The sequence below is a fragment of the Crocodylus siamensis genome, chromosome 1 (genome assembly GCF_052110815.1).
Source record: "Crocodylus siamensis isolate JL-2025a chromosome 1, ASM5211081v1, whole genome shotgun sequence".
Lineage (NCBI taxonomy): Eukaryota > Metazoa > Chordata > Crocodylia > Crocodylidae > Crocodylus > Crocodylus siamensis.
Genome location: NC_143395.1, coordinates 369,320,149 through 369,347,048, shown reverse-complemented (window position 1 = coordinate 369,347,048; position 26,900 = coordinate 369,320,149). Strand labels below are relative to the sequence as shown.

The following is a 26,900-nucleotide window of genomic DNA, read 5'->3' as shown; positions in this document are numbered from 1 at the left end:
GAGGCCATCCTTGAGGGACTGGCCCAGGCTAACATTCTAAGGGACAGCCAGCACGGGTTTGTTGCGGGTAGGTCTTGTCTGACCAATCTCATTTCCTTCTATGACCAGGTGACCTATCACCTGGACAAGGGAGAAGAGATTGATGTCATATATCTTGACTTCAAAAAAGCCTTTGATCTGGTATCCCATGATCACCTCTTGGCCAAACTGGCCAGTTGTGGCCTTGGCTCCACCACGATCCGCTGGCTGGGAAATTTGGCTCCGTGGTCAGACCCAGATTGATGGCAGTCACTCATTGTGGTGCCCTGTGACCACTGGGGTCCCTCAAGGCTCTGTCCTGGGACCCATACTGTTCAACATCTTCATTAATGATGTGGACACTGGAGTCAGGAGTGGACTGGCCAAGTTCGCCGATGACACCAAACTTTGGGGCAAAGCATCCATGCCAGAGGACAGGCGGGTGATCCAGGCTGACCTGGACAAGCTCAGCAAATGGGCAGACGAGAACCTCATGGTGTTTAACACCAAAAAATGCAAGGTTCTCCACCTCGGGAGGAAAAACCTGCAGCACCCTTATAAGCTCGGCAGTGCTACGTTGGTTAGCACTACAGAAGAAAGAGATTTGGGGGTCATCACTGACCACAAGATGAACATGAGCCTGCAATGTGATGCTGCGGCTAGTAAAGCGACCAAAACGCTGGCTTGCATCCATAGATGCTTCTCGAGCAAATCCTGGGACGTCATTCTCCCCTTGTACTCGGCCTTGGTGAGGCCGCAGCTGGAGTCCTGCATCCAGTTTTGGGCTCCACAATTCAAAAAGGATGTGGAGAAGCTTGAGAGAGTCCAGAGGAGAGCCACGTGCATGATCAGAGGTCAGGAAAACAGATCTTACGATGACAGGCTGAGAGCCATGGGACTCTTTAGCCTAGAAAAGCATAGGCTCAGGGGTGATCTGATGGCCACCTGTAAGTTTATCAGGGTGACCACCAGGATCTGGGGGAACGTCTGTTCACCAGAGTGCCCCAAGGGATGACTAGGTCGAACGGTCACAAACTCCTGCAAGACCGTTTCAGGTTGGACATAAGGAAGAATTTCTTTACTGTCCGAGCCCCCAAGGTCTGGAACAGCCTGCCAGCGGAGGTGGTTCAAGCACCTACATTGAACACCTTCAGGAGTAAATTGGATGCTTATCTTGCTGGGATCCTGTGACCCCAGCTGACTTCCTGCCCTTTGGGCAGGGGGCTGGACTCGATGTTCTTCCGAGGTCCCTTCCAGCCCTAATGTCTATGAAATCTATGAAGACTGTTGTTCAGCCCCCAGGAGCTTTTTGCCAGGTGTGGAGCCTTATCAAGTAAGTTGTTGTTATTTATTGTTATTTGTGGACAGTCCTAATACTGACTGTTTCACGAACTGGGGATCTGACCTACTTCCAAATAGCCAAGGGAATTAGTATTGTAGTTACCATGTCAGCTATCCATATTCCAGGAAAGGAAAATTGTTTTCCAAATGTTCTATCAAGGGACTTCGACATCTGTGAAGAAGTATCATTGGTAATTACACAATGTTCATCGTTGCTTCGGGCGACTCGCTTATTTTTAACTCTTAGCCAAATAGAATAGAACACAGACACACCCTCCCACTACATCTGTTTCACATGATCTCCACATCAAAAATGAAAAATAAGTTCACGTGTTCAGAAATGACTTAACACATTACAACTAACGCAGTTTTAACTATGATTTGTCACCTACTATAGACAGAACGGGTCATGTTTAGCCGGTCATGATTAACCTGAGACTCCATCCTATTGCAGAGTTAACAAGTTTTCAGAAGGGACATCTTCACAGTCTAGACAAACACCATGAGCTTTGGCATGAGGGCCTGGATATGTGAACAAGTTACCACAGGGTAAAATAGAGTGGGACTTCACCATGTGTCAGCTGCTCAACGTGCATGTTCTTCCCCCAAAGCAAATGAAATCCTTAGTGAAAGAACAGTAAACTGAGCACCCACAAACTCCCATGGAAGTCAGTGAGGCTTGAGTGGGGAAGGAGGGACGGGGTGCTCAGTACATAGCAGGTTAGCACCTGGAAAGAGGTGGAAAAGTTTAATTCCTTTATGTCATCTTTAAAAGCTGGATACAAAGCCAGAGAGAGCTCCTGCGCTGCAAGAAATGGATATTGTTTTTGTGTGATGGTTGAGAAATGGGCCAAGAATTCTGATCTCAGAGGGAAGGAAAAAGAATGTTTATATGATTAATAAAATGGCATTTTGTACTTCTGTAATAGCAGAGCAGCCCTGTTTCCTTTGCTAATAACACTGGGGTTAGGCTGGGATTAAAATACTTGTCTTTTAGCCTCATCTATCCTTCAAACAGCTGCCATATAAAATGGAACACTCCTGCTATTGTCCTCAAAATAAAGTCCAATTCTTTGGCCAGGTTGCAGAAGGAGATGCTATTTTTTTTTGCTCCATTTACCACAAAACTTGTTTTTGTTAACTAGAAAATCTCATTGTCCAGTTCTGAGTTTAGTTACACAACCACAGCTCTTCTGAGATTTCAATCAAACAGCATCTTGCTTAATACCCCTGTTTGCTTTTTACGAGTCAGAGTCCCTGTCTTTGGCATTATGGTTTATTTTCTATATATGTAGATGTAAATCAGATTCATGCTATCTTGAGAAATATACTGAAATGGGGTATGGCTCTATTAAACTGCAAGTGGAACCCTCAAGGGGATTGGTGCCTTCAGTGATCTATTAAAATAAATCATTCCTGGTTTGAATTTCACAGTAAAATAAGATATGAAATTATATATAGCAAAGGAATCTCTCTGTTTTAAGAAATATTGTTGCTATAGATCTTATCTTAATCTCTTCGTTCTCAGAACAAGTAGGATTAACAATGGAGAGAAAATGACAAGATTTTGGACAGCTGTTTCACGCAAGAGATTCCAAGGATATTTTTCATGTAACTGTCTACTTGTCTAGGGTGATAAAATGCTCTTCATGCATGCCTTTAATGTGAGCCATCTGGAAGGAATAACATAACCCTTGTCTATAAACGCCACCCAAGTATATTATCAGTTTCAGTTGACTTTTAAGGGAGACCATCCGATTAGAAGAGCTGAAGAGAAGACAAATAAAAGGTATGTGCATTTCAATGTATGTTAATAAGACATAGATAGATCAAGCTGGGTTTTTCATTTCCTCTACTGCTTGCTCTAATCCTCTGCAAAATGTTAGGAACGAGGGGTACAGACCTAACAGTCCAATTTTCGTCTCACTTTTCTTAGATCAAGCTAGGAGTAACTGCAGTGAAGCCAGTAGCACAAGATGCACAGCTGAGGGGCTGTATAATGGATAATCATAGGGACTGGGGAAGGTTGCTTGGTACAAGAACAGGCATTCTCAATGCTGAACTCTGCAGCACTATCTTCCTCTGTACAGCCTAAAAACTATCATGCACTTGTGCATAATACTGTGGAATTTCTTCCATAGGACATTTCTGCTCCCTAGTTTCCTTGGAACCTGGCTTGCTTGTGTATAATATTAGTTCTGCTAGCATCATATATGGTATTAATATTGAGGTGATGCTCATAAAGAAGTATCTCAAGCAAATAAGCCACTGACAGCATAATTTCTGCAGTAGTTTCACATGTGAAATGGGTGGTTGTTTCTTATGCATGCCTTCTATATTATTTTTACAAAGCATTATTAAGCAAAACCTTGTGAATATTGTTGCTGGACACCCACTTTCATCTCCATGTTCTCAACTCTCAGCTACTTAGCTTGATGTGCTAGCTGAGTAACCAGTGGGGGTACCCCCTTTAAAATTACTACTTGGAGGACATACAGTGAAATTATTTGGTAGTAGGGCTATGACAAACAAAAACAAATTCTTTTTTGCACAGCACTCAATTAACTTGTGGAACTCATTGCCCCAAGTGAACCAGAAGGGCCCAGGAGATGTCTTCTCAGGAGTTCATCCCACCAGGGCAGGGCTGGGCTTATGGCCTGACAAGGCAGCTTGCTGCTCTGCCTCTGAAGCAGTGTGTCAGCTTCTTTCATTTTGTTCTATTTGTACTTTTAGGTAACTTCTTCAACCAGTCCCACTGTGCTTGTAGAGACCTTCAGTGTGACTGGTTTTGGTGTGGTGCGTAGTCCAGCATATTCCCTCCAGGCTATATAAAATGAGCATGGTGATGCCCTGGTTGCTGCTGCTGCTGCTTCTGCTTGTGAGCTTTGGTTTACCTGCACCTCGACTTTCAGTGAGTATCACTTGCTAAAATATGTATCATTTGTCTGTAAGATAATAAGCCTATATCATTTCTAGAAGCATGCTGAGTGCTGTACAAATGCAAAAGGCATGGCCTCCACCCTGAGGAACTGGCTCTTCAAAAAGACAGACATATCAGACAGAGGTGCATAGGATAGGAGGAAATGATAGCACAGCATGCGGGGGGTAAATGGTCACATCGTATTAATATTGGCTTTGACTAGTATAATAGTTTAAGTTTCATTCTGGTTTGCTGGGTGGGAGGTTATTCAGTAAGATTTGTAGACTGTGCTGAGTACCACACCAATCAGTTTCTTGTATGTGTCACCACCAAAGTTGGTCTGAATGGGAGACTGGAAGCCTAAGGGGTAATAGTTTTGGGGACCAGATTCCCAAATGGGTGTTTCAGGACCCAGTCGTGAGAGATGGGGGAGACCTGCAGCTCCCATTTAGTGATTCATCTTCACATGCTCCTTAGAGTACTGAATATTGACCTTCCATAGAAATACCCAGAGAGGAAGGGTGTTCATACGTGCCTGCCTGAGCCCCACACTTTCTTGAGACCTTGATCAAATCATTCCACCTTTTGGTGCTTCTGTTTCCCTGTCAGTAAAACAGGGATAGTAATTTCCCCTACCTCACAGAAGGTCTTTGGAAACACTTTGAGATGAAAGGTGTTTTGAATTGAAAGTGCTATGGGATACCACAGCACTCTGCTTTCAATTTATATTTAGAAATTGCTCTTTGGGTACTCTGTTATCAAAAATCATGCAAGGTGCTGAGTTCCTTTTAACTGTCACTGACTTCATTTCTGTCTCAGTGAAGACAGGTACACGCTCTTGTTTTGATTAAACCTTCTCACTTACTTTGTTGTTTTATAAAAATCTTTTCCCCTTAACATATTACGTGTATTTTCGTATACAAGCTTTTCTTGCAGTAGCTTTAGGGCCAGATAGGACTGAGTTAGGAACAAGGTAGGGCTGGTGGCACCTTGCAGACTAACTAGTTCAGAGATGCATGAGCTTTTGTAGGCAGCAACCTATTTCATCAGATGCTATGAATGGTCATTCATGATATCTGATGAAGTAGGTTGTTGGCTATGAAAGTTCATGCCTCTCTGAGCCAGTTAGTCTCTAAGGCACCATCCTGCCCTGCTTTCTTCCTGACATTACACCTTTGTGGTTGACTAGTATCTTATTACACAAAGAACCCTTATAATAGGGCTGAGAGAGAGGTTGAAGGAGGTGGAAAGCACACTGTCCAAATTTGCTGACGATACCAAGCTGTGGGGTGAGGTGGCCATGCTGGAGGGGAGGGACAGAATCCAGCTAGATCTAGACAAATTACAGAGGTGGGCAGATGAGAATAGGATGGAATTCAACACAGATAAGTGCAAGGTACTGCATCCTGGGAGAAGGAACCAGCAACTCGCCTACAGGCTGGGGAATACCCTTCTTGTCAACTCGGTGGCAGAAAAGGATCTTGGAGTCATTGTTGACTCCAGGATGAACATGAGCTGCCAATGTGAGGAAATGGTCAGTAAGATTAACCGTGAATCTACATATGCATCACAAGCAGGTCCTGGAAGGTGATCCTTCCTCTCTATGCGGCATTGGTTAGGCCACAGCTAGAGTACTGCATCCAGTTCTGGGTGCCGCACTTCAAGAGGGATGTGGCTAGCACTGAGAGGGTCCAGAGGAGGGCCACTCGCATGGTCAAGGGGCAGCGGGTCAAGCCCTACGAAGAGCAGCTGAAAGGCCTGAATCTATTCAGCCTCGATGAGAGAAAGCTGAGAGGGAATCTGGTGGCCATTTACAAACACACCAGGGGGGACCAGCGAGAATTGGGAGAAGCTCTGTTCCCCTGGGCACCACCAGGGGTTACTAGAAATAACAAATGCAAATTGTCAGAGAGAAGGTTCAGGCTGGACATCAGGAGACATTACTTTACAGTTAGGGCTGCCAGGCTCTGGAACGGGCTTCCAAAGGAGATGGTGCTCTCTCCTACCTTGGAGGTCTTCAAGAAGAGGCTGGACAGATATTTGGCTGGGGGGATATGACCCCTCACTCATTCCTACCCGGGGCAGAGGGGTCAGACCTGATCATCTGTTTAGGTCCCTTCCAACCCTAAGCACTATGAAACTATAATAAGGCCTCTGAAATAAAGTACAAGTTGGTATGAGTAAGACTTGTCAGAATTTCACCTCACAGGACTGATCCTGTAAGGTGGTGAGAGAAATAATTTCCAGCACCTTCCAGGATGTCTCAGAAGCACCAGAAGGAAAGGTTAGGGCCTGGTTCTCACTTGAGCAGGGGCAAGAAATATGTTTTGGCAAATCTGACAAATTATTTTATAATGATAATATGACGACAGTATCTGAATGTTTAACACACTGTATCTATCTCTCTCAGGCCATCTGGTCCATAATGAAAATATTTGCTCTCATTCAGTGGTTTTCAAACTAGGGTACATGTCCCCACAGGGTGGGTGTTTGCTAAGGGGAATATATCTAAATTTTAATAATAGCAGTGAAGCTTCCAGTTGGTCGGTACATTTGAGGGGTAACGGCACTGTTATGCATTGATGTCTGGGCTGGGGCCCGATCCCACTTCTGTGCTGTGGCTGCACTGAGCTGCACCCACTTGGCAGCCAGAGGAACTTGGCGCTGGGCCCTGGCCCGGTCTGGAAGTCTCCATATTCCAGGGGCGCATGGGAGGTGCTCCTGCTGCTGGGCACAGCCCAGTGAATGCCCTGGGGGCCCATGCTCTCCTCCTACCTGTGCTCAGGATGACATGGGTAGTGCTGTGGGCTGCTCTCTGCACCCTGAGCACAAGTGAGGGTGGAGCATGGGCTCCCAGGGCCTCCGCCAGGCTGCACCCAGTGGCGGGAGCTTCTTCCACCCACACGCCCCTGGACAACCAGATCTTCCCAGACTTGGCTGGGCCGGAGCTGCCCCCACGTGAGTTCCTGCTGCTGAGCTGAGCTGCACCTGCGCATGGCCAGCTGAAGTGGGACTCGAGGCACAGCAGCAGCATCCTCTGCCACCTCCGCCCCTGCAGAGATGGGGAGGGAATCCCCTGTGACCCTAGAGGAGCCCCCCTGGCCTCCAATCCTCCTACCACCTGGCTGGGCTGGGGCCCCACTTACCTTCTCCTGCACCTGGCTGGGCTGCATGGTCAGCCACTCACCTCGGGGGGGGGCCTTGATCTGGCCCCCGCCCTTTCCCTCCCCACAGATTGACAAGCTGGGGCTAGGGGTGGTGGGTGTGCACATGCACACATGCCCAGCTATCCCTCCAGCCCAGGATTTACCAAAAGAAGCTCCAGGATCTACTTGTACGTTGGGATCCCCAGTTCGGTGACCACTGTCCTAAAAAATGAACATGCAGAGATGAATCAGGTGTCAGGCATACAAGCAGCAGTATTTTGCAGGTAAAGGGGTACACAGCCAAAAAAACCTGCTCTAATCCATCCTTAGTAATAAAAGGGCTACTTGCAGATGTAAAAAAAACTCCAAACAAACAGTGCTTTACTTTAAATTCAGCGCGTTTCAGCACCAAGCCCAACACATGCCCAGAAGAGGCAGTGCATTAGCTGGACCTGGTTCACCCAATGTCTGTATAGATCAAGCACTTTAGTGGGGCTTTCTTGACTCAACTGTGGATAAAAGTGCCAAAAAGTCCCACTGAAGCAGATGCCTGATCTATATAGACACTATGGAGCTGGGTTGAAGTAATGTGCTGCTTCTTCCAGTAAAGCACTTTTTATTTTTAACATCTGCAAGCAGCTCATATGTTGGAATCTAAGCTGGTAGTTGGAACAGGAACAAATATGGTTGAGAATACTGTAAAAATACTCTTGGGAATACTAAATAGCAATGCTGGTCAGGGAAGAGACAAAAAATCAACAAGAAAAACTGCCTCAAAAGGAAGGAGAAAGAAGAGCTGCTGGTGTGCAAGTAGTCTCTATATAATGTGTAATAAACACATGTGAACCATTTTAACAATATAGTTTGCTGTGGACACTTACTCAAGGCTTCCTTCCAGGCCTGCAAGTGGGGCTTAAATGTTTATAACCAGCTTTCAGTAAATCCAAGAAAGGCTGATTAAGGCTAGCGCTGAACATGATTCCACCTGCACTGCCTATTTATCACTGGTGGGATTGTGACTACTGATTACTTTGCAAACTACCATATTTACTGGAATCCAAGGTAAGGGTCCCCAACACACTTAATATAGAGGGGAAGCCCCTTGTCTTCAATTCAAGTATGAGGCAGCCAGGAGGCAGGTGGTTGTTGTGATTGCAGTTGCAGCAGTGGCTGAACCTCCAGCCCAGATCTGAGGTTGGGACTGGAGCTACAGCTGCTACTCACCCACTATTGTCTCTCCCTGACCCCAGTTGTCTTCCTCGCTCCTGCCCCCACCCTGCCACATCTGCTACCCCCCCCACCACCACTTATCCTCTCACTCCAGCAGGGTTCCACACTGCTGTAGCCTGGCATATGGAGCATGTGGTTGCTCTGGCCCCACCCCAACTCAGTAGGAGCTGTTGCAACAGTAGCAGCCCTGACTGGGCCCTGAATCCTGGGCTGGAATTGCCCCAGCCCCACTGCTAGCAGACTGGGCTGGGGGCAGAGCAACCACATGCTCTCTGCCCTGAGTTAAAGCAGTACCAGAGCCCTGCTGGAGCTGGAAATCAAGCAGCAGGGCAGGGGGCAGAGGCTGTGCAGAGGGGGCAGACACCAGGGGGAGGACAGGTGCTGGAGACTGTAGGCATGGGGGAGGAGAAGTCATGGGAAGGGGGGTGGGGGGCAGGCAGCAAGGACAAGTTGTGGGGGAGCAAGGGGCAGGGTCAAGCTACTTGACACTCCCCCACCACCTTGTGCCCCTCTGCCACTGCTTTTCTCACTGTAGCAGTGGGGAGAAGGTATGAATTCAAGATGACCCACCAATAATTAAATTATCATTTTCCATGTGTAGAATCAAATTATTGGGGGGGTTGCATGAATACGGTAGTAACTGCTACAGGCAATCCCCTGTCTTTTGTCCTAAACCAGCAACATACTGCCCCTGTCCCTGTCCTAGACCAGTGGTGCCCAGTGGCCAGATGAGTAGTTAGTGGTCATGGGCTAGACGGGCTAGTTCACAGGCCCAATCCAAAGCTGTCATCCATCCTGTGGGGCTCCCCAGGGGTCCAGGAATTTGGTGGTAGGGGAACAGCAGCAGTGTTAATTGCTATAGATCCCAGAGCCAGTGCAATTAGCACTGCTGTCATTCGTCCTGTCACCAAATTTCGAGACCCATGGGGAGTCCCATGAGCCAGATGATACAGCTCTGTAGGCTAGATCTGACTTACAGGACTTACCTTAGTCAGCACTTGTCTCTCTTTGAATGATACCTTGTCAGTGGACAGCACTGTCACAATATATACCACAAGGGAAACGAGAAAGCATCTCACAAAAGCTGCCCCTGCCTTTGACCTTTTTGTACAGTAAATGCTTTTGTTCATGAAACAGTCAGTATTACCTCACAAAATGGTTTGGGACAACGTCCTGCCTTTTACCGGAGGCCAAGTCCATCAAGGGAAGCAGTCGGTCTGTTTTCTGTCTTCTGTCCCATGGGACTAAGATGCGCAAGCCTAGGACTCTCCAAAGAGACAGTGGGCCTGGAGCGTGCGTGCACACACTCACACGCACACGTGTGTGTGTGTGGCCTGCATGCACACATGCACAGGCGCGCATGTGTGTGTGGTCCTCAACACCTCACCAAAACTCATCAAGTGGCCCTCCAGACCAAATAATTGCCCACCCCTGTGCTAATAGCCAAAGTGTGGTCATGGTGACAGCTATTTTTGTGCCCTTCCCCGCAACAAAGGCAGCACCTAGGGCTGCTGCCCCAGTTACCCTCTCCCTGCCGTGTTGCTCTCCCCTTATGCTTCTGTCAATACTCCTATGCCAGATCTCACTGAGCTCTTTCTGTGGCAAAGAGTTCCAGTCTCATTACAGGTTGCACAAAAACAGCATTTGATTTTATCAGCTTTGTGTTGGTCACCTTTCAGTGCCATTGAAGGTCCCCTTATTTGTGTCTGGGAGACAGAGAGAGCAGATGTCCCTGATCGTATCTTTTCTAAAGCTGTTCACAGATTCACAGAGGTTTAGGGCTGGAAGGGACCTCGTGAGATCAGTGGGTCCAGTCTCCCTGCTGTGGGCAGGAAAGACTGGTGGGGTCATTCATTTACATACTTTGGGGTAGGGATTAGAATTAGAAAGTAGATTAGAAACTTGGAGGGTATTGATATCATTGGAGGCTTAACTCCTGCGGTTATATACAACCCATGCAGTGCCCTTGTTAGGTTCTCAACAGTGCCTCAGTCCTGTGGAAGAAAACAGATTAGTTCCCAACAGCAGTGTTAGTAGATGGTAGCTGTGATGGCATTTCCATGGTGGGAGCATGGGTGATGTTTTTTAACTTGCCTAGATCAATGTATGGTTTAGAGTGAAATATAGACTTGATATAGCTTTGCAGGGTGGTGGAGGAGAATTAATCTCTATTTAACTTGCAATGTTTGGAGTCATTCAAGCCCACTACTCAAAGGTAACCTCAGGCCAGCAAAAGCCATGTAATAAGAATTTCCCAGAACTTTTTTGGCAGAGATTTTTTTAGCATGTAGCTGTGCCAGCCTAAAATGTGATTCTTATGGAAAATGTTCATTCTAGTGAATCTAGATTGGATTCTGCTCTTGATTAGGACAGTGTAAATCAGGAGCAACTCCACTGATTCCAATAGTTTCTCCAGATTTACATAGGGTGCATGTCCTTTTATCTTTCACTTCTACTGGAACATCAATCGTCCAGTTTGGCAGCAATGTAAAAGCCAGATTGTATCACTCATACCCATCCTGAACAATACTTTGATTTATGAAGAAGTCTATTGCTTTAATAACCCACCTTGAGGTCCTAAGTTTGAACCCCTTTGCTTTATCAAAACAATGATATGTGCTTGGATGTTGAAAGCTACAAACTCTCTCTATTGCTTTAAGTATACTAAGCCTCAGTCTTTCCTTTTAGGACAAGGACATCTGCCTCTTAGACAACAATAATTTAAAACAGAAATTAAAATTGTTCCAAAGCTTGCTTCACTTATATGAACAACAGCTGAAGGACCTCTTGGAGAACAACTATCATAGAACAAAGAGCAAGGTCTTCTCAGTCAGCAGGAGCAGGCAGCCTGTGGTACTTCTACCTCCAACTAGTGGAAATCTTATAGTCTATGATCAAGGTAAGCATTTGCAGTAAAATAAAGTAGAACCTCCCCCCCCCTTTCAGAACATCAAAATAGGTATTGGTTGTTGAATATCCAGCATATAATAGAAACACAATTCTGTATTCTATCTTGTTCCCATAGTAAAATGAATACAGGAGGTTTTCTATCTTGGTCAGGTTACTAAAATGGGCAGGTTACTATATGTACCATGTGTTAGCTACATGTGAAGGTGAAGAGTAGACCCACAGTCCAAGGACACTGACCTGATATCATTTTGTTTTCTCTCCTGACTTTGCCTGTCTTGCTTATTTAGACTGTAATCTCTTTTGAAGCATTCATTGTCTCTCTCTTTGTGTTTGTACAGTACCTCGCACAACGGACAACAGCCAGTGTTTGGGCTGTGTAATAAAATGTCGTATGTTATGGTACTGTCCTTTGCAAATGTCATTGCTTCAAGCTTGGGCTGAGGTTTATGATTTAAAATCCCGATTTAGGCACTTGAAGTAGACTCTGATTTTCAAAACTGCTGAGTCTCCTGCAATACCTGCTAAAGCCACTAAAAACTGGTGGGTGCTCAGCAGTTTTGAAAACAGCCCATCCAAGAGCCTGTAGGAGGATTAAGGAACCTAACTTTGAGCTCTTTTTTATTTTTTAAATACGTGCCAAATTGACTAGTCCATCCCTGATTCTTGTCTAGATTATCCCCTATCTGGAAATGAACTGGACTGGAACTATATTGGGATTCCCTGTAAATTTCTCTGGCATCTTTCCTGTGGTAAAAGGAAGGTAAAAGCTTGGGGTTTCCCAGCGCCCTCTCCCTCCCCCCCTTGCAGAGTGAACTGAGAGTTCAGCTTTCAAAGTATCTGGTCCACTGCCAATAGTTTCTAATAGTTTTACCCACAAAGGGCTCTTGTACATGTGATGGGGGTTTAATCCCCAAAGTTTTATTCTGTGTCTCCTAAATTGAAACAGTGGGGCATAGAATAAAAGCCTGAGGACTAAACCATTTCAATTTTTTCATCACGTTGTAGCAAGGGGTCTAATTCTTTATTTTTTCTTTTTGTCTCAGGCACAGCCTGCCTGCGGCTGGGGGTGAGCCGCTGGCAGGCCAAGCAGCTCCTGAGCTGCGGAGGAGGGGCGGCAGTCCTTCCCTCTGTGGCAGTGGTACCCACCTGGAGCCACCTGGGCAGGTTGCTAGCAGGCCATGTGCTATCCCAGCCCAGAGGCAGCACCCAGCTCAATAGACTTCTTCCCCAACCCTGAGCTGGGGCAGCATCCAGCCTGCTGGAACCCTACCCATGTGGCCTCAGGGGGCACCGCCACCCTGGAGGGCAGGACTGAGGCCCCCCACAGCAGTTCAAGGGCTACTTGGCCTGCCAGCAGCTCGCCCCCGGCTGCAGGAGAGGCAGGCAGGCTTTGCTGGAAGAAAAAAAGGATCAGGCCCCTCGCCGCTTCTGAAGTGGTGTGGGGCCCGATCCTTTTTTTCTGCGGAGCCTGCCTGCCTCTCCCATGGCTGGGTGTGAACTGACAGACAGCTGCTTCATTGTAATTTGCAAAGCTACAAACTAAACTTCATCCCCAAAAGTCCGGCGTGTGTATACTGTGATACCATTAAGCCACACGGACATTTTTGTCATGTGTACATGTTAATGGCGTCATGTGTACAAGCGCCCAAGGAAGCTACATATTTGCATGCAACCTCTTCCACCAGTGGTTCTTTAAGTGCCTCCTACCATATTTTAGAGGCAACTGTCCTATTCCCACAAAGGAAGTTATCAGAGCTGAGAACAGGGGAAAAATCTAAATTAATGTTGCCTTCAGCATAGATGACACATAAGACAACATAGCTAAAGACTCCTGAGTACATACTACACTAATATCTCTGCTGTTTTAATGTAGATACCACCTGACCACCCAAGCAATGTTAAAAACTGTTACTGCCAGGACTACACTTTTTAGCACTCTTCTACAGGCTGAGTGTCCAACCAAGAATGGGTGGGTTCATGTGTAGGAGGCAGAAATCATTGTCCCTTGACAACCTCCTTTTCAAGCTTTCTCTTGACTGCAGCACCCCATTTACTCTTCCCCACTCATTATTGTATTAATCACTGTTGTCCTGCTTAGATTGCTCTGCAGTGTTTAATAGTAAAAAAACAGAAAATGGATATTACCGGATAAGGCCCAACCCAGAGCAAGAACCTTTCCTGGTTTATTGTGACATGTCTGATGGAGGTGGCTGGACTGTGATACAGCGACGCAGTAATGGCAGAGAGAATTTCAACAGGTATGGGGGTTGAGTTAATATCCCAGTTGGGATTTATGTGAGTATTCAGAGGCCACTGTGATTTCTATAGACTATTCAGCCTGTTATGGTATCTTACAGTCACAATCGCTGCCATTTTAAGATCCAGTCCTGCACACTCATGCTCATATAAGCAAATTTTAGTGATAGAACTTGTTTGTCAGGACAAGTTGTGTGAATAGGTGTTAGAAGGATCAGCCCCTGTAGTGATTTCTTTCAATCACAAGAATTAATCAGAAAGGAGTTGTGACACCTTTTCATTGGGTTGTCCTTATGTGTTGAAATTTCTTTGATTATTGTAATAGGAAGCACTGGAAGATTCAGAACCATCAAATAGCTCCTAGCAATGCATAGGCTGAGACCCATTAAATAGTGTTCTTTCTCATAACGCAAATGCTATTTGGGCATAACCTACTGCTTACTTCTCTTTCCCATCATTAATCAAAATACTTTAAAAAAGTCCATACAGTCCCTTTCCTAGCTGAAAGCCATAGCAAGTTAGTTAGGACTATCCTCACAAAAATGTATGCATCATTTTCAGAGTATGTAGGCATACCCTGAAGTGTCTGCAGTGCAGCATAAAGATACCAGAGACAGTTTTTGATTACAAGTTTAGGTACCAGTAGCATGTTTTCATCCTTTAGCCTGTGTTCAACTCTTTAGGACATTCTGTAATAGCAGCCATGTCTGTCAGGTGCTTAAGATTTATTAAGTCACGTTCTTATTTTTAACATTTTGAAGCATACTGTCAGAAGTTTTACAAAAAGACCAATATGGGGTCCACTGTGCTTCTCTTGTCCACTCATTTCTGATCTTATCTTGGAAACACTGAATCTGGCAGCTTTTGCAGGACTGAGGCCAGAGTGAGTATTCATGCCTGTAACATGTAAAGCTGTTGACTGTGGTCTGTATTTATGGATATTTCTTGCTATAAACGTGTCTCAACTCCATGCTCTAAATAGGACAGCATGGGAAAAATTTGTCTAGAGTAGTGGTGTTCAACCTTATGGCCCTGCAAGTCCAGTGAGTGGCCCAGGGCCTGTCTGCATGCTGGATAGGGCCCTGGGGACCTGGCAGTTCCCCCTTCCCACCGCATGCATGCTGGGATTGAGTCCCAGTGGCCTGTCACTGCCCCCTCCTACTCCCTGCTCATGGGGATTGGGCCCTGGGGCCTGACACCATCCCCACCCAGCCCTGCACACTGGGATCTAGCACTGGACTTAGGGCTCCCCATGGGTCCAGAAACTTCAGCAGGGGAATGTTGCTACTACTTTCCCGCTGCCAAATTTCTGGACCCATGGGGAGACCTGTGGGCCAGATGACCTGGCATTGCAGGCTGGATCTGGCCTACGGGCTGGAGACTGAGCACCCCTGATCTAGAAGTAAAAACTAAGATTTATTTTTTGAGAGATTTTGCAGTAACAAGATGATAGAGTTTGTCAGCTATGAACTCCCATCCTTTAAGTCCAGAAATTGCTATTTTACTTTGCTGCAGGAAGTGGGCTGATTACAAACTAGGATTTGGACGATTTCAAGGCAAGAATGATGAATACTGGCTAGGCAATGATCGCATCCATGACTTGTTGGTTAGAGGTATGAGCAGTTTTTCCAGCTGCATACTTCCTTAAAAGTTACATTGCAGAGTTCATTGTGGACTTGACATGTAACAAACTATTGCTTTATATTCTAGAGGAAAACATGTTAAAAATTGACCTGATGGACTGGCATGGAGAGAAACGATATGCTATCTATGAAAACTTCCAGATCAAGAATGAGCAGGTGAGAATAAAAAAAACAGGGATTTGTTTTAAGAGTTTTCCTAACAGGGACTTTTAGGGCATTTCTCCGATTTTCCTGCTGCAGCCTGACTAATCCAAGTTTATAATTAGAGCTCTACCAAATTCATCATTATTGGTTCACAGGGATTTAAGTTCAGTTGAGGTGGGACCAAATTACAAAGATCCTAGATCTAAGCTTTTGAAAAGCTTAGTTGCGATTAAACCCAGGTTTGGTTTGTCTCATTACAGAAGGTCTAGCAACGATACTTGACTGAAGCCAAATTTTTCAAAAGCTTTGAGATGTCTGTAGGGGGAAGGTAGGATAATTGATTGAAAAATTCTTTCCATGTGAACCTTTCTTAATATTCCCTTCCATGAAAGTTTACATCCCCTGAGTTTTGTCTGGTTTCAGGTGTGAATAAGGCCAAAAACTCAAAACCAAATGTATGCAAATCTGCCAAGTTTTGTCTGATTTTTGGGGTCACAATATGAAAATGCAATTTTCATGTGGTTCAACTTAAAATAGAAAACAGTTGTTTTAAAACATGATTCACCTTTGTTGGAAACCTACTATGCTCAAGATTCAGCCACATTCTCCAGCCAACATCATTGGAACTTCTGGGGAACCTTTAGCTAGATCCAGTAAAGTATTTAAGCAGAATTTGAAACACCAGAATCCAAAAGCACAGTCCTTAAAACTCCTCTCAGCTGTTATGAAGTTCAGGGTGTGCCTATGCTCATGTGGGGCCTCCTTATAAAAGTTCTCTAGGTGCATAGTTTTCTGCCTGTGAACAGAGTCTGGGCAGCTTAGCACTTTTCTGCTTCCTAAACCAGTCTGGAAGCCACACTTAGCAGAGGGATGCCTCAAGTCCCCTGAAGGCTCTGATGTGTAAGTGTTCTCAGAACATGCCTAAAACGCACAGACAGTTTGTGTTCCTTACAAAGTGTAGATATAGTTGCATACCTTGAAAACAAAGGGGGAGAATTGTTGTAGACATCTAATCTCAGGGGAGACCTCTGACTTCCAAGTAGATGGAGAAGCCTTACTCAAGTCTGTGGGCAGGTACAGAGAGGGGTAAGATTTTAGAATCGGCCTTTTACTTAGGGTTTCCTATTGGTTACCCATAGCCCATGTTTCTTGGAGCACCATTCTAAGGAACATAACTCCCCTACGCATTGTATATAAAATCTGAATACCTAGTACAGGGTTCTGGATTCCACACAGGTGCTTGGTCACATAATCATTAAACCTTGTAGTTCCTAATTTGTATGCACCCAAGTCCTTTATTGGATCTAACCCTTGATCCCTACTCAAGTTTTGTTATGGAAGTTTTACACAGCTCTGTTTTAATTACTTACTGACCTTTTTTTTGGATAGAAACAAATGTTATGACAGAAAAAATACTTAGAATTTTACAACCAATTAAACTCCTCCAAATCTTGGTAGAAGTATACAATGGAACCTCACCCCTAAATATTCTCACCAGGTCAGCCAATTTAGGTCGAATATTAGGTTTCTAACCATCAGAGCAGCGTGGATCTAGATCAGCCTCCCAGTAGCTGTTTAAAGATGGAACTTAGTCAGGCCCTGATAGTGACCTGATTTCCAGTAGTAGTAGGGGACTGGACTTGGAGGTCTCAGGAAGCCCCTTACAGACCTGTGTTGTTTTTGTATTGTGTAAGTGTTGAAAGTAAACACTATATAGAATCATAGAAAATTAGAGCTGGAAGGGACCTAGGAGGTCATCTAGTCCAATGCCCTGCTCAAAGCAGGACCATCCCCAACTAGATCATCCCACCCAAAGCTTTGTCTAGCTGGGTCTTAAAAACCTCCATGGATGGAGAGTCCATCACTGCTCTGGGTAACTTGTTTCAGTGTTATATTACCCTCTACTGACAAAATTCTTCCTAATATCGAACCTAAACTTTCTTTGCTGCAATTTGAGACCATTGCTCCTTGTTCTGTCATCTGCCACCGAGAACAGTTTAGCTCCATCCTCTCTTTTGAACCCCACCTTCAGGTAGTTGAAGGCTGATATTAAAACCCCTCTGTCTTCTCTAGACTAAATAAACCCAGTTCCCTCAGCCTCTTCTCGTAAGTCACATAGCCCTTAGTTGTCCAAGTGTTAGCTGGCACTACCCTTTGACAAATTAAATGTGGTCATTTCTAAGGCTAGTATCACTGACGGCAAAAGGCCAGAATCATGCTTGATGTCAGTGGAGATACTCCAGGAATGACCCTGACCCACACTACATTGCAGAAACAATTATGGGCATTTTTAAAGGTTGTGAGAGGGGAAAGCTAATAACAGAGACATGTTTACATTTTATTTTGAAAGGACAATTACAGGCTGTGGTTTGGCACCTATTCTGGTAATGCTGGTGACGCCCTGTCTGGTGGGAGCAACTTTAGAGAACAGTGGTCTGCATCACACAGTGGGATGCAGTTTACCACGTCAGACAAGGATCATGATAGATTCTTAACAGGCAACTGTGCAAAGGAGAACAACTGCGGTTGGTGGTTTAACAGGTATGGAAATGAGTTTGATTTTTGTCTAACACTCAGTGGTACATGTGGAATGAAGTATGACTGGGCTGCTTTAAACTTTAAGTGCTTCAAGGTATGTTGTCTGTATGTACATTCTACCACCTCTCAGCTGAGCTTGAGTGCGTGAGGCACAAGTATTCCTGCAGTGGAATGGGTACATGTGCAATTCGTTGAAGGAGAACAGCATCCTTATTTCAGTAGGATTCCAGAAACAGAGGTCACTATAGTTTCAGCAGTGACTCCCAGAAAGCAAGCATAAAGGGAAATACCCTGTGCACCAAGGGTTGTCATTCTGAACTCAGGGTGCTTTGGACTGGATCCAAAGAAGGGGCTATGCACTAACTGCAACTGTTAGATGGAGATCATGGTAAGGACACTGTTCTACTGTGGAGTGACCAGTTTTTGAACAGCTCATCACTATATTTCAAGTTACATTCATTGGCAATGATTAATAACAGTGAAGTATGGCTGGCCTGCCTCTGTTCATGGAATACGTACTGAACGCAATGGGTTTTTTGTCCTGCCTGTGAAACATTTGACAAATTAGGGCCTTCATTTTTATATTAAAACTTTAAAGGCCAGACCCTCAGCAGGTGTAAATTAATGCAACTTCATTGAAATCCGTGAAATTACATATATATAATGTGACGGCCTCAATTTATACCAAATAGGAACTGTACTTTAATACAAAGATGCAATGACTTTCATCTTAACTTTGGTCTCTCTTTTTTCCCCCACATCTTTAATTCATGTAAGATGCCATGCAGCAAATCTCAATGGACAATATTATAAGGGAGGAAACTACACTGGACAGCAGGATAACGGAGTGGTTTGGTCATCCTGGCATGGGTTCTGGTACTCATTGAAATATACGGTCATGAAAGTTAGGCTTCCATCTTTTGTCAACATAGCGAGTGGAAGTGGTGAGAACAGTTAGGACAGTGAGAACCTGCATCTTTGGAGAGCACATAGAGGGGGAAAGATTTTAAAGATTAAGGACCAGCCCACCAACTGCTGTAAATGAACAAACCTGCACTGTAGAAAGTAAAGCTTCATCCATTTCTACCAGCTAAGGATCAAGGCACAAGTTCTTACAGCACATCAGTTGTTTGATCTACTGGAGGATATAAGGCTCTCTTTCATTCATGGTAAAACCAATGGAAATGCTTCAAGTTTCTTTTCCAGAGAACTCTGAGGCTTTGGTGGAGAGTGCTTAACCAACACCTTACAGGATACACTCTGCACCTTGCAGGACCAAAACTTTCTCACCTTGATTTCAGTGGTCAAGTGAGATGAGCAGTTTGAGAACCTAGAAACAGAAGAGGGTGGCAGAGATCTGCAATTCAAAGCTGTCAGCTATACGGAGGTTCCAAATTCAGATTATTTCTTAAAGTGCTTTTTACAATGCTTAAAAGGAAGGCAAATATTCTTAGGATTTTTTAAAATTCAATTACACTGTGTTCATAAATTCTTGTCCAGTGTGGTAGACAATTTTATACTCCAGAAAGTGAAAATGATTTGAAACACAAGTCAGAGTGTTCATTTCCACTTCCTTATCCAAATAAGAGTGAAACAAAAAGAATGAGCAGCAGAAATAAATGACCATAAGAAATATAAGGCTGAAAATTACTTCTCACCAATAATTAAGTTGTCAGGAATGAAAAATAATTCAGGTTTGACACAAATGATTTCCCTGCCATGTAGCACAAGTCTATATTTTGTATTATTATAAATATGATCTTTTAAACTAGTTGTTCTTTTCAGTTTATTTTACATTTAGATCAATACATGTCATAATTTGTATTAAACATCCATAAAATATGAATTAAAATAATCTGAATGGAACATTATATTGCATCTGTCCTTAAACAATACTGAGATGGAGAAAGATCTGGATGGAAAGTCAGGAATTCCTAAGGGAGGTGATGCTCCAAGACATTTAACTCACATTCTTGTCTCTGGTTCTAATGATTTTTTTTTTTTTTCAGGGTCCATAAGACTAGCTTAATTTTTTTGAATTGAGCAGCATTAGAACAACTGTAGAGACTTACAGAGGTTCAGTATAAAATCTGTTATGTTCAGCTCCTGGTGGCTTATCTAATGTTTTATCATAACTCCCACACTGGACATATAAGGACTCTTACACCTGTTTAGAAAAGGCCTAAATGACATCCTGTTTGAGATGAGGGCCAAAGTTGGCCTCAGTCAGCAGTGTGTTCACAAGTGGCTTAGGTCAGGAGGCTGCATCATAGTGTGAATGCACCGAAAGCCTTGACCCCAAGCATATCAAATACTCATGTGAAAGGAGAATCACGAATGGTGCCAATATTTACTCTTGTGACTAAAGGGGTTGGAGTGGAGTTGAACACTAGTGCTGTTCCTTTCTCTGTTCCAGTTGTTCTCAATCTTTGTAGACTCAAAGTCCCCTTGATAGACTTGAGTTGTCACTCAGAAAATGCCAGCTCTTCGTTTTTGCTCTATTTTTTATTACAGAAAAAGAGTAGTTTTTCTGTTGCAAAGCACTCAAGATCACAACAGTGGATTTGTTTGAAATCTCTTGGTTTATCTAGTGAATTGTGTTTGCAAAACACCCTGAGGCACTCTTGAAAAGATCTCAAGACACCCTGAAGTGCTATGGTACCCTGGTTGAGAATTACTGCTCTATTCATCTGTACTTCTCTGGAATAAGTCTTAATGTGAGTTCCTAGAGCATTGTGGTAAATCGGAGGTTATCAAAACAAATTGGTGCTAGCCTATGAGTCCCTATCAACTTTAATTTTAACATACAGTACAACTGGGCTGCCCTTGGCAGTATCCAGTAGCAATGAGGCAATTTCTATCAATGCAGAAAGCAGGAACTAGGTCGAGCACAATATTTGCTTTCCAGCAGTCTACACAGGAAGATGCTAGCACTTCTAATAAATACTACTGCTCTAACCAGCTGCTGGAGACATTTCCCAGAATAGGATTACAGAAGGATAGTTATGTACAGCAGGATGCTGAAATTTAATGTCAGTGCCAAAAAGCCAGCGCTATGCTTGCACAGATGATCACTGAGCACCTGAAAGTGCTAAATACAGGTAAAATCCAGTCAATAAAACATTGTAAAACATACGACTGACTTAGAACAAGATCCTACACAGCCAAAAGAGATTCCAGGCCTCCCTCCCCCACCCCCCGAAAAGTATTCCCACCTTCTACCTGTCATTCATTTTTATCAGAGACAGAGCTAGAGGGATCTTGGGAGGCTTTCCAGCACTTTGTCTAGGGATTGTAATGTCTAAGACAAGTGAATAAGAAACATTTTGCTTGTTACACAGGGCCAAGAGTCCTGCTGACCTGGTACATATTTGATCCAAGTTAGGAAGCTGTGCTCATATATACACTCTTGCTGCAGTCCATCAGCATGCCTTTCCCAGTAGGACTCGGGTAGTACAGGTCCCTGCTTTGGAAGCCTTGCCTGGCCAGTTGCAGACTAAAACAGTCCTTGGAGCTCTGCAGTTCTAAATTAGACAGATCACTCCCCTGAAGCAACAACAGACTGCACATAATCTGATTTACTTTGACATACAGTTGGGAAATAACCTCAATAATAGTCTCAAGGCTTGATCTCAAGCCCACTAAAGTCAGTGGAAAGACTTGATAATTTGGATGTGTTCTGGACTGGTCCTCGAGCATGAATGTGTTATGAGACACTCTGCATAATAATCACTGTAGTCTTCCATTTTCAGGATGTTATTTAATACAAGCCTGGTCTTCACACAATGGTACACTTGTGAAAATCCAATTCTGGAATGGCCTGAACTTTTACAATGCTGCATATTGGAACAGGCCTTGAGAAAGAGATGACTCCTATCGTAGTGCAAGCTATACATGTCCTAATGGCAGGTGGGAAGATGTTACACATTCCAGATGAAGTCTGTGCAAAACGAAGCATTTAATCATGTTGAATCAAATCCCGAGATCCTTGCTCTGTTTGTACTATTGCAATGAGCCGTAGCAAGATGTGCAAGAGTTGATGGTCAGTGTTCACCCTAAGCATATCAGCATGGTACCTACTCTAAGCAGGTGTGCCTTATTATTATGCTGTCATTTTCTTAATAAAAACTGGGTATATTTCTAAAATGAAAAACAGTTCATTGTGAAAGGGTCAGAAAGAGTAGGATGAATATAACAGTGTAAAAGCTATGGGTGCCTTTAAATGTGTTCAGGGTGGTGGGGGACCATTGTAATTACAGGGATATCCCAAGAGTAGCACTAATGAAAATGGCTCACTGTCAAGTGTATTAAGCCCTCCATTTTTTAAAATGACCACAAGGCGCATTAACTAAAGCTCATTTGACGAGCTTTAGTTAAAGCACTGCTGTGGCCATTTTAAAACATGGGGGGAGGGGGACTTGATACATGTGATGATGTGTCAATGCCGAAGCATTCTAATTAGAATGTGGAGCAGACTCAATTAATCGATTCTGTTCTGATTAGTTCTAATTATAACGTGAACCACCACACCTATAGGCAGCCTACGACTCTAATCCTGCAATTTATGAAGCATGGGCAACAGGGAAGTCACTGTGTACCTGTGCATTGTGGGAGCAAGGCCTTGATTCTGAATGCTGAGCAATTCCAAATGTGGGACTGGGCCTTAAAAGTGACTGGGGAGAACATAGCCCTGAACTGTGAAGCTTGACTCTTTGTGGAAAGGGGCATTTCAAGCCATCAGTTCCCTCAGTCTCTCTCTTCTCCACACTCTCATTCTTCACTTCCCAACTCAGGTTTCTTTTATTTTCTTTGTTTTTCCCATGAAAACCCATTTAACCCATTTTCTCTATGCCTCTGAAGAGGCTTTTGGGATGCTTATGGCATAAGTATGCATCCCAAATCACACTGACCCACCAGCCACTCTTCGTGTCTCCATTTTTTTCTCTAATTTTGCTGAATAAGCTCTGAATGCGAGTAGCAGTGGCCACTCCCACTGGTATAATAGCTTACTTGGAAATTATATCATTTATTGAGAAATTTAAAAAAATCCATTAAGCTACTCAGTGACAGGTTCTCCAGAATCAACAGATCTGGGCATGTTCACTCACTTTTCACTTGTGTTTTCAAACTCATAATGATGAAATGAGTGTTTCATTTGGCTGGTTTTTCTCATTAATTATTTTTGCCTTACTGTACTATTTGTGTCAATATATTTAAGCAAAAAAATGAAAATAGAAGGAAAATGTCAAAGGCAAAGATGGTTAAGATAAAAGGTAGAAAGTAACAGGCCTTTTTTCAGGAACACGAATATTGCAACATTTTTTTGAAGATAGAGTTGTTACTCAGTGAAGTTTCTTTGACCACATTTAAGTCCCTATTCAATTCATTTTCCACAAACATTTATGCAATCCTGAACTTGCTTAGCACCCATGCTGGAAGCAAATTCAAAATCCTGTATGTGATGAATCACAGCCCCTCCCCTCACCCCAAATGCTTGTATGAATGTAACCGGTGCTCATTCCAGAAGAGTTTGTGCTCTCATCTTGTCCGTGAAAGGAACAGCATCATGTGACTTCTTTGATCAATTGCAACCAATCAGTGTCATCCTGCAGTGAATGTTAAAGACGTGTGAAAAGCTGTTGGCAGCCAAGATGAAAAATGGTGAAATGTGTTAATTCATATTGAACAACGGATGTTTATGGAAATCAGTCTGCTGGTGTTGGTCCATCAGCAGAATCAACAGGTAAACTGTTTGGTGTCAATAGAAATTATTTATGGAGCCCCAATGCTTTACGTGATGAAATCTGCCAGATCATTTCTATGTCATGTGTTTGCCCATGGAATGCAGGTTTTAGATGCATGCATGAAAGCACTTCCCTGTAATTAAGATGGAATATGCTCTCACAAGTCAGTCCTTAGGACTTCCCTCTGCCTCCAAAAGAAGGAACCTGGTTTCCATTCTTGCTTTCATAATAAACCAACAGGTTTTGCAGGTCTTTTCTTGCACACACCCTTTGACAGTGTTGCAACAAGTCATTCAGACCACTAGTTTCTCAATACTTAATGTACTTGTCTCATCTTCTTCATTTGAACCAAAATAGCCAGGCAGGTCTATCATCCACTGCTCTGATTCAGTTAAGCCAAAAGTGGAATTGTCATAAAAGGCAAAGTTAGGGTCCAGTGGGAAACTCTGGCACTTGTCCTTCCTGTACTGAGCAGGGCTAATTGCAGTGCTTCTTTGCTTATCTTGGAGAGCTGAAATAGTTTCTTTCTTCCAAGACCCTCTGTGATTTGGCGAGGGGCCTCTCCTACTTCTCTGCAGTTCTGGTCTGCCTGGTCCTTTCTCCTGACCTACAGGCTGACGGTCACTGATCAGATCCAGCTTCCTCATTGGAGGGCCTCCTTTGTGCTGATGCTTTGTGCCATAGCTCTGTGATTCACACGTTAACACAGTGGTAGGTGACAGATCAAGCCTTTCTGAAGTTGTATTGGCACCTCTAGATTTAGGTCGGATCCCGTCTCCCAGGCCCTCACCCCATGTTCTGGTCCTGGAACTGTAGAGGGGAGCCTGCCGTGGGGTTAGGGTGGACATGCTCCTTTCCCTGAAGGGCCTGGCCTTTTTAGTCTCATGGAAGCTGGCTGTTCTTCTAAACTGAGTGTTCCTGTGACAGCCTCTGTCCAGCTGCTCCCCTCTGCTGTCCTGGAGTTTCAGGTGAGCTCGCCTTATCATAGTCTGAGTCGGGCTCATAGCAGGGTTGCTCTGTGAGAGCATAAAATCCATCCTCGAATTAGACCTGTCCCCTGGAAATCTGGGTTGAGTGACCCGCTTGTCCAGGAATGGAGATTTGATCCTAAATTTGTTTGCAGCAGCCTCCTCTTGGTTTTCTGGGCCCAAGGGTAGCACTGCAGTGGCATCAAGAACTGTGTCAGTCAGAGGACCCTGAGATACGTGATACACTTTTGTAGTTTCAGTCAGGCCTTTCTTTTTCATCTCCTTCAGCTGCTGCTGTGCAAGGCGGTAGCTGAAAATTGGAGGGATTATTTTCTGAGCATTCGCCTGAATATTCTCACTGCCAGAGGTGTCATCATCTTGAGCAAATTGCAGGCTCCTCCTGTAGGTTAGAGGGATGTTCACAGGTGCCTCGCCTCCCTCAGAAAAGCTTTCCCGCTGCTTGCTCCCTTGGCAGATGTTCTCCTCGTCAGAGTTCTTCTGGCAGCTGGGTGAGTGGATGGGATTACGCTGCATGGAGGCACTGCACTTCTGAGCCCTGCACAGCTTCCTCCACAGTGTGATGAGCACGGTTGCAAAGATTATAAACAAGCACAAGGAGATGCCTGTAATGGTGACTATATTATTAGCTTTCTGGTCCTCTCCCATCTGGATGGATGGTGGTGTTGGAGGCTTTATAGCTGTAACATAGAGGGACACATCATGTAACCAAACTGGCTTTTTCATTGGATGCTTGGAGTCTTAAGCAAGTGCTTTAAAATTAAGGAAAGAAAAATACAGAATTATAATTCATGTTTATAATTCATGGGCTAATTTTTCTGATGTTGTATGCATTAAATGAGTTTAGTTTAGCTCACTATTCTCACCTTCAGATAAAAAGTGATAAGTCCTGGTTTGCAGAAGATCTACCTACTTTATCCTGAAGACCTTTCAAACAGCACTTGTTACCCACCTTTCCTAGCCTTGCTGCCCTTCAGGATGATGATGTCACTGGGATATTTTAAATCCTGACAACAAAGGGCAAGGCTGGAGTATCTCCAATCCTGTAGGAAACATTTTGCAAGATTTTGAAGGCACACGGGCAGCGTGATCCGCAGATCGGGGAGTCAGGCTCTGCCACTGGCCTGCTGGATGGCATATGGCAAGTCCCTTCATCTCCCTGTGCCTTGGTTCCCCCAACTGTCAAATGAAGATAATAATACTTGTGCTCCTCTGTCAACCAAATAGGGAGCTACTGATGATAAGGTCCATAAAGGATCTAAGACTATATTGATATATGAGGTTGGCCTCATGATTCAGTTAGGTTGATTTTTAGTGTTTACTCCAAGTACATGTCTGGCAGTCCTTGGGGATGAGAAGACAGTGTAAGTGATGGCAGCATAATTTCCCATCAGTGGTCTGAGACACTTTCCAATTCTTCCCCCAGTTTGAGCGTCACACTGATGTAAACTCTAAGCATCCACAGCATAAGATACTCTGTGATCATGAACTCCTCAAACCATTTTAGACACATAAATTAAGCCTCGCACCAGCATGAGCATTATACCAGAGCTACAGAAGAATAAATCAAAGCCCAAAAGGTTGAACAATTTTGCCCCAAATCACCAGCAAGCCAGTCACAGAACCATGTACAGAATGTGTGAATCCTGGCTCCGAATCTACCTTGCTAGCTACTAGACAATACTCCTTTCCTAATCTCTTTCGTAAGTGGCCAAGCATTCATTTCACCTGAGCGACCAAACTGCTTTCAGATAGTAAGGATTTCTAGTTGCTCCTGACCAGCCCAGCATATGAATCAGAGACCTAAAAGCCAACAGCTCAATTAGCAATGCGTTAGTCCCCTTTCCTATCCAATCCCTAATCACTGCAGTTACATATATGCTATGATGAGTACACTATATAAATCCCCAAAATGTTTCTGAGTGTACAATATTGCTCAGATGATGGGAATATAGATACAGAATACACAGGTACAGACACCAATCTGAATGCATACTCCAGAATATAGGGAAAGACTTCCTCCC

The 26,900-nt window shown here is 44.1% G+C and overlaps 2 protein-coding genes across 8 annotated transcripts in view; one reads left to right on the top strand and one right to left on the bottom strand.

Moving 5' to 3' along the window:
• LOC149875051 (fibrinogen-like protein 1) lies at positions 1 to 24,139 on the top strand. 2 transcript variants are annotated; one of them, XM_090026933.1, is made up of 8 exons: positions 1 to 3,148; positions 4,093 to 4,270; positions 11,344 to 11,554; positions 13,664 to 13,823; positions 15,337 to 15,434; positions 15,532 to 15,620; positions 17,959 to 18,149; positions 18,924 to 24,139. In XM_090026933.1, exons 2-8 carry the CDS (start codon positions 4,193 to 4,195, stop codon positions 19,102 to 19,104), a joined length of 1,008 nt encoding a protein of 335 aa, XP_089883059.1. In that variant the 5' UTR covers positions 1 to 3,148; positions 4,093 to 4,192; the 3' UTR covers positions 19,105 to 24,139. The 2 variants fall into 2 exon arrangements, with proteins under 2 accessions (XP_089883059.1, XP_089883052.1); XM_090026926.1 differs by having other exon boundaries at positions 1 to 4,270.
• Positions 21,892 to 26,900, bottom strand: part of THSD1 (thrombospondin type 1 domain containing 1) — a 39,858-nt gene continuing 34,849 nt past the window's right edge. For all 6 annotated transcript variants that reach the window (XM_090026874.1, XM_090026885.1, XM_090026867.1 and 3 more), the window contains one exon: positions 21,892 to 25,556. In XM_090026874.1, coding sequence (XP_089883000.1) covers positions 24,184 to 25,556 — 1,373 coding nt within the window. In that variant the 3' untranslated portion in view covers positions 21,892 to 24,183. The remainder of the gene's footprint in view (positions 25,557 to 26,900) is intronic.

What these genes read in the sequence shown, in the direction of transcription:
- LOC149875051 (XM_090026933.1), top strand. Translation starts at nt 4,193, where the DNA reads ATGAGCATGGTGATGCCCTGGTTGCTGCTGCTGCTGCTTCTGCTTGTG. An exon ending in TACCTGCACCTCGACTTTCA is followed by an intron (nt 4,271 to 11,343) that starts GTGAGTATCACT and finishes CTTTCCTTTTAG; the next exon opens with GACAAGGACATCTGCCTCTT. An exon ending in GGCAGAGAGAATTTCAACAG is followed by an intron (nt 13,824 to 15,336) that starts GTATGGGGGTTG and finishes ACTTTGCTGCAG; the next exon opens with GAAGTGGGCTGATTACAAAC.